Source organism: Merops nubicus, unplaced genomic scaffold (assembly GCF_000691845.1).
Source record: "Merops nubicus isolate BGI_N331 unplaced genomic scaffold, ASM69184v1 scaffold10100, whole genome shotgun sequence".
In the NCBI taxonomy this organism is placed as follows: domain Eukaryota; kingdom Metazoa; phylum Chordata; class Aves; order Coraciiformes; family Meropidae; genus Merops; species Merops nubicus.
This window is the reverse complement of record NW_008583532.1, coordinates 3,125-13,004: the sequence shown is the minus strand read 5'-3', so window position 1 is coordinate 13,004 and position 9,880 is coordinate 3,125. Positions and strand designations below refer to the sequence as shown.

Here is a 9,880-nt window from a genome sequence, read left to right as displayed (position 1 = left end):
GGTGTTGGTCTCTTCTCTCAAATTGCTAATAATAGGACAAGCGAAAATAGCCTCAAGTTGCACCAGGGAAGGTTTTCATTGGATTTTAAGAAGAATTTCTTCACTGAGGGAGAGGTTAGGCACTGGAATGGGCTGCCCAGGGAGGTGGTGGAGTCATCATCTCTGGAGGTGTTCAAAAAACAAGGAGATGTAGCACTTGAGGCTATGGTCTAGTGGTTAGAGAAATGTTAGGAGAAAAGTTGGACTTGATGATCCTGGAGGTCCTTTCCAACCATAGTGATTCTATGGTTCAGCTATACCTAAATTTAAATTCTATGTAGGACCAGCTTAGGCGCTCTGTGCCTCTTGGTCCTGGAATGGTGGGTCAGACAAGCCCCATACAGAAAGAAGTAGCTGGCTTATTGAATTGAGCTCAAGGTCAGCATTCTGGCACCATTATCTCCCTGCACATTTTCCAGAGCGGTGATTTCTGTTATGTTTTACTGCCTTTATTGTATTGCCAGGCATGAACTGTATCTACCTTTTCATGTTGGTTGGATTAATTCTGCCTGTGCCAACTTTACCAGATAACTCAGAAACCACAGAACTAACAAGTTTGGTTTTTTTTTTGACAGAAATTAGTAAATCTTGCTGACTAAGAATTCAATGAAATAATAGAGTTAGGTCATATTTTAGTTTTAACTTTTCCTGCTATTAAGCTGAATTTTGCCATGAATATTCAGGCCTTACAGAAGAAGCAGCAAGACACTAAGAATCTGGCTTCATTATCTAACCAAAGTGAGAGACAAGCAACAGAACTTGAGCACAATGTGGCTCAGATGAAGCATCAGCAGACCCAGCTACAGAAGAGACTGTGTGAGGAGAGTGAGAAAAAGAAGCAACTAGAAGCAGAGATTCAGCGGGACCAGCAACAAATTAAAGTAGGATTCTTCCTGTTCCTTTATGGCAAAGAACGAGATGAGCCCGTTTTGCCACTGCTCCCCCAAAGACCATAAACTATACTGCCAGGCTTTCCACAGTATAAGTAAAGACCTTCTTGACAAATGCACTGAAGAAATTGTCTCTGAACATTTTCACAGACATCTTCAGTTTGCCCCTTTCCTTTCAACTTTTTAAAGTTATTTTGTTACTTGATGTATAGCTCTGAATTGCAAATTTACATGCACATTTAGTGTCAGTATTTAAGATCATGTACCTGTGTGGACTTGGCATTAAATGCATTTTAAAAACTGTATGACTAAGGCAGAAAGAGTGGGTCTTTTTGTTTGTTTATAGGAACTTCAGTTAAAGATGGAACAACAGCAGAAGATTCTTAAACTTAAGGATAAAGAGATTGATGCATTTAAAAAGAAGAAAAATAACTCAGTGGAAACTTCACAGAAGGTACAGGTAGCTAATCTGTTCTAAAGCACTGTGGGCCCTAAAAAAAAATTTTTTTTCATCCCTAGTCATCTTGTAAAATGTTTGGAAGGAGAGTATTTCATCATAGTTTTGTCTTCTTTTTTGCTGTAGCAAAAATTCGGAGTATAGTCTAGCTGCTCTTAAATTCTTCTTGAATGAAGGAAAGGAGAGGCCCTAATGTCCATTCTTTCCATGATTTGTCAAAGATTCGGGTTCAGAGACCTAAGAATTCAAGGCGTTTTGTTGTCTCATAGCCTTGAGGGTGAAATGATGAGCTCTTTCATAAACATTCCATGGGGTTTTTGTGGGTGGGTTGGTTGGTTTGCTTGTTTTGTTTGTTTCTTCAGTGACATAAATGACAGAATTCGATGGTTTTGGTTGTTTCTAAGAGAGTTAGAAAAGTAGGTGTCCTATGACAGTGTACCACCTACATTATTTTAAATGTGGACATTGGAACATAGGAGTTCCATGAGGTACTCAAGGTCTTCAAGGGTGAAAAGACATTTTAGAAGTTAATTAAGGGCAACATTTTAGTCTTACCAGGAATATATCCACGGATAAACTATGGCTTCAGAATAAATTTTTAATGGACTGTGCCAGCAGGATCAGAGCTTTTATTTACTTTTCTTCTTTCAGCATCATAAGTTTTTGTCAGTTAACATTTTTCCACAAACAGCTGGTCTTGGACAACTATAATACAATGAGAATGGGCTAGCTGAATTCTTGTGGCACATTGCAAACGTAGTTGCTGTGATTATATAGAAGACATCTAGTTAGGTAGCTGTTCTTAGAAAAAGAACAGATTTCATCAAAGGCATCTGATACAAATTTGCTTATACAAGATGTAACTATATAGCATTTTTGATCGTCTTTTTAAGTCAGTTCAATTTTTGCATTATTCTGAGTAAAGATTCTGTCACAGAATTAGTGTTAACATTACAAATGCCAATTTCTTCTATTGTTTTGTAATTTATTCTTAAAAAGGGAAAACATAATCATAAAAATCTGGCTTTCACAAAGTCCTTGTTAATGCTATCTGAATCTCTACTTAAATTTTAGAAATTAGAAGAGCAAAAGAAATGGCTGGATGAAGAAATGGAAAGAATTCTCCAACAGCACCAACAGTTAGCAGAACTAGAAGAAGATTTAAAGAAAAGAGAAGCCATTGTAGCCAAAAAAGAAGCATTATTGCAAGAGAAGAGCCACCTGGAAGTCAAGAAACTGAGATCTAGCCAGGTGATTTAAGAAAAAGCATGAATGTCACCACACTTCTAGTGCTGACTGAAGGACTGGGTGAGGAGAAGGCAGATAGGGGAGGCTGAAGCCATGTGACCTCTGTCTCTACCACTGCCATGAACTTATTGTGTAGCTTAAGCATATCAACATTCAAAATGTGAATGACAAAAAACAATAATTTTTATTCACTTCTCAAAATTCCAAAAGCAAGACAAGAAAAAATCTGAACTGTGGAGTTCTGTTGTTGTAAAACATTGAATAATAAGATATCTAGAAACGACTGAATCAGTCCTTATGCAAACTAGAGAACATGACAGGGAAACATTCTGCATTATGTATTTTTCAGTACCAAAAGTGAATAGGAATTCAAGTGTCATTGTCACTTATAATGACTAGTCCCTTTAGTTTTTAGGGTGTAGAAAGCTGCATATTCAGCATTTTTGTTTACTTAAATCTTTTGAGTAGTAAATTTTATGGTAGCTATCTACTCAGAGTAAGTGGGGTCTCACTGCAAGAAGCAGGCAAGTCTTTAAATACAGAATGTGATGATCTCACCTACATTTGTCTTACTGGAAATCTCAGTTTGCTGTCTATGATTGGTGTGGTTTTTTTAGGCTTTAAACAAAGATAGTATGAAATTGACTACTCGCTTAAGTATGCTGGATCAGGAGCTATGTGATAAAGATAAGCAGCTTCAGGGCAGCACCACTGAAGATAAGATAGACATTTTGAAAAAAATACAGGTTCTCCAGATGGAAAGAGATCAGCTACTCAGAAGAAGAAACAGTGTGGATGAGAAACTGAAAGATGGTAAAGTGTTGTCAACTGAAGTAAGTAAGCACCTCTGAGATAAATATTTGGTTTAGGTAGTGCTGTATAATGAAGTGTTCCAATCAGAACCTAAAATGTCTCTAAATATTAGATAAGCTAGAACCAAGGAGTTGAGGTTGGGTACTTTGGTAAATAGCGACAGTATGATACTGTTGGAAAAGCACTACTCACTTACCAGTTCAGAGGGACATAACTCAGCACTGGCCTGAGGATCATATAATGAGGAATAAAGCAACTAGAAGCTCACCAGTTTGTCATAGGCAGATATTTTAATGTCAGGACATAGAATGAGGCAATGTTCTCTATTTTTTTCACAGGATTTTGTGAAAAAGCAAACTTCATCTGAAGGCTTCCATATTTTTACAGTAGAAATAATTTATATTACTTGGATGGTCTGCACTTGAGTTGACAAGGATAATTATGTTGATAATATTAAAAAGTCATCTAAAGTGCCCAGTTTACTTCTAGTTCCTGAGAAGCAGTATGGGCATATGGCTGAGGTGATAATGTGTCAGAAAGAACCCTGCCTGCCTCACTCCTCAAAATCTGCAGTGCTTCAGGCCATGCATTTCTGCTGTTTGCCTACACACATTATGGTCACCAAATGCCTTAATGACCTGATTCATTCATTAATCCAACAGAAAACTAGCACAAACAAAAAAATAATAGCAGAAGTCAAACTATGGGGAGGAAACTTTTGATTTACCTCTGTGTCATGGAAGGAGTATTATGGCAGAAAAAAGTGTTTTAGATTTGTACTCTACCTTTTATTTTTCCCATTCCATTCTCTGTACTGCTACTAGTTTGTCTTGCCTTTAAGTTTAGTTTCACTCTTGCTAATGAAGTTAAAGATGTCTGATGTATAGAAAGATTAATTCTACACCTTTAAACAAAAAAATCTCACTTGCACTTCTCTGTAGGAAGAACATGGCCTTTTCCAGCTGGAAGAGGGGATTGAAGCCCTGGAGGCTGCCATTGATTACAAGAATGAAAGTATCCAGAATCGCAAGCACTTGCTGAGGTCGTCTTCACAGATTCTTTCACAGAGCGAGAATAATGTAGTAGGAAAACTAGTTTCCCTGTCTGCTGCTGAGCTCAGAGCTATCCTCTTCAAATATTTCAACAAGGTTTGTTTTGCCTAATGAATAATATTTTACCCTATTTTCTGTTACTAGATAATTAAATCATTGCTAGATCATTAAATAAAACGGTGTTACAAAATAAAAATAAATTTAACAATGTTTTTGTGAAAATCTCTTCAGGCTTCAAAGATCTGATATAAATTCAGATATTTTTAATTTTTACATTAACCTAAATAGGATACTTGTCTGTTAACTTTGTATATCTTGAGTTTGGTATCTTTAGTTTAAAAGGTGCTGCAAACAAGAAAATTCCCTTGTTCCTTTCCATTGCTCTCTGTTGCTAACTTTTGGAGCGGCAACATATTTAAATAGTGGTGCCACACTGAAATTCTTTCTAACTGTAGACTTCATATAGCTTAGGCTAGTATTCCTTTTTTTTTTTCCAAATCCAGTATAAATTATTTTTGCATACAGTGCCTGCAGTGCCACTTACTGAAGAATCATACTGACATCTAGAAACATAAAAATGAAAAGCTTGAGGACATGGTGTGTTTTTGTGACCTTGGGCAAACTTTGTGTGATTTTGTGAACAAGTTGTCTGTGGGATGCAAGCTAGAAGTTCTCCAGAATCAGAAAACCAATATTGTTTCAGTTTAAATTCTGTAGAGGGTATTGAAGAAATCGTTTAGTCCGTGTGATCAAAACATGCCAAGTTCATTTCTGAATTGTGAACTTGTAGGCTTAGGTAAGTGTGTTTCCAGTATAAACTTAAGACTTGTAGAGGCCATTGCTTTTGTATGCTATAATCTATTAAGCAGGAGGGCAAAAGCTTTTGTTAAAGTGGTTTGATAATCAATAAAAGTGTATTTCTTTATTAGATTGTTAGCCTTCGTGAATCTGAACGTAAATTACAACTCCAGATTGAAGAACAGGAAATGAAGGTCATAGACCAGGAAAACATAATACGTGAATTAGAATCTGCACTTGAACATGTCAAGTTGCAGTGTGACAGACAGATGACCCTTCAACACAAAGAACATGAGAAAAAAATACAGTTAATACTGCTTCATTTCAAAGGTATTTGATTCTTGGGGACATTGTACAGCAAATATTATCTTCAGTCACTACTGCAAATGCTATATTCCTACTGAAAACAAACTCAAGAAGGTTCAGAAACATATTTTGGCTGTCACTAATTTTAATGTTGAGTAGGATGTCTGTTCCTCTGCTAAGGAACAGAAACGGAGTGTCTGTATGAATGGAAAATTGAGTATTGTTTTTTTAAAGCAGTACCAGAATTGTTGTAATTTCATATTGAATTTGCTGATATTGAAAAATTGAAAGATAACAGTCCTGCTGATCTTGATCTTCTAAGTGCTTCTATTAAAACTTACAAGAGGGATTGGCATGGCCTTTTTGGTCTTGTGCCACACTAGTTAAAATGTGCTGCAAACAAAGTGTCAGCAAGATAAAAGACATCTTCTGTCTAGTCATCCATTGGGATCTTTGGCACACAGATATTTGGTTCTTAAACTAATTTTTCCTGTCCTAGAACAAGATAGTGAAGGTATTGCAGAAACCTTGAAAGGGTATGAAGTAAAAGTCCAGCAACTGGAAAAAGACTTATTTTTCTATAAGAAAACAAGCAGAGAACTGAAGAAGAAATTGAAGGGCCTCTGTGGAGAATCATCACATCAACTGCTGGCATCCACTAAACGTAAGTATTTTAAATTATTTATGCAGATGTCAATAGACAGTTTGAAGGGTGGTGAATACAGAAGTATACCAGATAGACATAAAAATCGTATTTTTACTGAACTGACTGTTCTCCAGGCATATAATACACCTCCAGTTTCAAAGGAGAGAAAAGATTGGTTTGTAGCTGTAGTAATAGTATACCAGTGGTTTAAATTCTTGTTCTTGTTTCCTCTGGATTCTAACTTAATTTCAGCATCTACAACCTCAAACTGTTGTGGTTTAGCAAAAGGAGTTTTACTATCTGAAAGGGTCTGAATGATGCTGTAACCAACAGTTTTGTCATATGCCAGGCTTTTAGGTAGGCTGCTCCCAGCACTCAATTTCATGAAAGTAACTTACAGGGAGATTTTCAGTGAAGAATTCCATGTTTTCAGATACTAACTTACTTTAGCTACTTATTTTCTAAGGTTAAAAGAGAGGTTGTGTATACCGGGGGGGAGGAAGCTTTCTAATGTGATCCTGTGCTTTGACTCAAAGACAACCAACCAACCAACCCCCCCCAAAACAACCAAACCAACAAACAATTGCTGCTGCAGGTTTTTAATTGTTCCACGTCCTACTTGCCAGAATCTAAACCTACAGTATGAAGATAGATGAAGATGTTCATCTCCTTCAGATGAAGGAGAAAAGAAGGATCAATTTCTGTCCCTGTTTCAGTTGTCTCACACCTCTCGATGCCACCACCGATACCTCAGGTGCACAACACGGCCTTATTGGCTCTGTGTTGCTTCCTAAGTCTCAGCATGACTCATTCTTCCTCCCAAAGGATCCTTCTGCTTCTTTCAACTTGGGCAGTGCCATGCCTTCCTAACAGATAGATGCTGGTCACATACCTCCAGGCAGGATAATGAACCAACAGATTCGTTATTCTAAACTACACTATCAGACTGTGATCATGAAGGTTCTGGAGCCTGGATATAAATGAGCATGGGAAGGCTATTCTCTGTCCAGTACACAAAGAAGCTGTAGTTCAGGACATGCATCCGTGTGGGGGAACACCCCTCCTAGCCAAACTGTGGCAAAGAGGAGAAGGCAGAAGATCCCAGTGAATTTCCAGCTTTTTCAAATACATATGTTTGTACATTTTGTAGGATATACTCTGTATGTAGTTATTTCTCTTTTGAATACATTTTGAGGCATGCTGCACTGCAATGTAATAAAAACATTTTGAAACGTGATGCTGAGCTTTAAAAATAATAAAAGCTCTGTGTGTACATTACAGACAAATTTGCAGAATGTGTTTTGTATGTTGTGCTAGTGTAATTGCTGACTGTTTTTCTATATGTGGATAGTTTCATGCTTGACTGTCATGGTTCAGTTGTTCTAAGACTTCCTACCAGGATACAAGTTAGAAAGGTGAGCCTTTTACTACTAGCATCTTGTCAGAGGAAAGAACAGGTAATACTTCTGATGTTTTGTAGATAGCAAACTTTTTAACAGTAAGGACAAAATATGAGGGGCTGATAATTTTTTACCATGTTTACACTGCAAGTTGCTGATGCTGTAAAACCATAGTGACTAACTAATATTCCTCCATCGCAGGCACTTAAGAGTTGTAACTTTTAGCTATTTATCTCCTGATAACTTTAATTTCAGATAACAGTGCTGGTGATAAGACGTCCAGTCAAGATGAAGCAGAAGTTGTTTCTGAAGAATTCAAGCCGACCCCTAACCCTGAAACCAGTATTCGACCAGGGAAAATAAAAGAAACAGATAGAACGAGTGTTTTAAGAGCACAGCAGAATTCATACAAGCTTGGAGAAGATGTTTCAGAGTTTGGGTGCAACAAGGAATGTTTGTCAAGTCCTGGTGATGACAAAACAGGAACAGCTGAAGTTCAGCCTTCAAAATCTCAGCTATCGTCTGTCATCCACAGGAGAGAGGCCGTAACACAGTTTCCAGGAGTAACTCCAGTAAAACTGTCTCGCCGAGACCTGCGTCATATTCCTCCCTCTGAATTATCTTTGAGACGCTCAAGCCTTGGAGTTGGTGTCAGTTTTGTTGCTCCAGATTCCATCGAAATGGACAAAAAGTCCAGTGTCACTAAGACATAGTTAATCTTCGTTGTGTTTTTAATAGCTACTGAAGGAACTGTATTAGATTTCTTTCTTTCGTGATCTTGTTAAGTATCAACCATGGATAAATGTGTTAAGTGTCCTTTAGTTCTTATTCCTCCCTATCAAGTCATTAGCTGTGACACCCACACAGTTTCAGTGAATCCCAGATTCATTTTACTTAACACAGTGTCTAAGAACTTTCATTCAAAGGCCTTTTAACCTTGAAGAAATTCTTTCTGTTGGCTTGGGTTTTTTTTCCAGTTAACTTAAGAAATAAAAATGTTTTTCAAAAATTGTTCTATGAAGTGCACTGCACTTGTGTAACTTAGGTTTCCTAGAACAACATTGTACTTTGCTTTCTTGGGTCAGAAACAGTAGCAAACTATTTGGATGTATAACTAGGAAATTTAGTTGCCAGACTGTTGCCTTATATTGATAATGACTGGCTCCAGTATACATTTTTTCTAAAAATCTTTTATAGGAGCCATGTTTGAGTTCAAAATCAGTCCCTGAAGATCGATTTGTTCCTGAAAAGGAACATCAAAGTTCTTACTTTCCTTTTTTTATTCTTTACTGCTTATTGATGAAATTAAGAGAATTGCTTATTTCACTTTCCGCTTTTGTTCGTTGAGCATTTAAAGAATTGGACTTGGCAAATGGAAATGTGATGTTTATTTTCATACTACCGACATGGAAAAAAAAAACAAACAGAGGAACAAATTCAGCATCCCCTAGGTAAGGCAGAGGGACCAATGTGTTATTTGTACTAATTAGTCATGTCTTTTCACAGACAATTTATTCTTCTGGATTCCATATTTGCTTTAGAGCAAGGACTACACATATTCTGTGTTTTACTGCTCTGCTGTTGTTGGTAATGCATTCAGGATGAAAAGCAAATATTTTTTGCAAGAGGATAGTGGTTTTGCCAGAGGGAAGTGTACGCTTAACAGCTGCACAGGCCTGAAGACAGAATGTCCACATTTAAATGTGGATCTACTAATTGTAACCCTCTCCTACCTCAAAAATGGTAGTACTGAAAGTAGTTTTATTTTAGTGATGGACATCAGCCAGTCCTGTTTGAAAAATGTTGTCTTGTGTTATGACATGCACTTAGAGAAGGAGTTTTGCTTTCTCTATTGTGCAGGCGCGGCCCTGCGTATCGCCTGTGGCTGTGGGTTCAACAGTGCCGCAGGCACAGCCCAGGCCTTCCACAGCACAAAGCTCCCATTACAGCATGATAAATGGACTCGATTTCTTGTGGCACGTTTTAAAGTTTTCTGAGTAGACTGCAAAATGTTTCATTCTAATCAGATAGATAAACCACTTAACATGTCAAGTGATTGTATCCTTCACAATTATACCTAATTATTAACTATTGTCCAGCTGAGTTGTGAGGTAAGGATTGGGGTCTGTCTTGGCTGGGTTTAGATTGGGTTTGTTTGTTTTTCCTGTCATGGAAGCACTGAGCCTTGACTAGTGTTAATATTAGTGTATGTATCATTCACTTAATGTTTC

At 37.3% G+C, this 9,880-nt stretch overlaps 1 protein-coding gene across 1 annotated transcript; it reads left to right on the top strand.

Annotated features, from left to right (window-relative positions):
• Positions 1-698: 698 nt before the first annotated feature.
• LOC103773701 (kinesin-like protein KIF27) lies at positions 699-8,362 on the top strand (the record flags this gene model as incomplete). The annotated part of the gene is made up of 8 exons (XM_008941083.1): positions 699-920; positions 1,276-1,389; positions 2,461-2,637; positions 3,252-3,467; positions 4,389-4,595; positions 5,429-5,627; positions 6,103-6,267; positions 7,905-8,362. Coding segments are annotated over 8 exons (1,758 nt in total), but the record flags the coding sequence as incomplete, so codon positions are not given.
• Between the last annotated feature and the right edge of the window lie 1,518 nt (positions 8,363-9,880).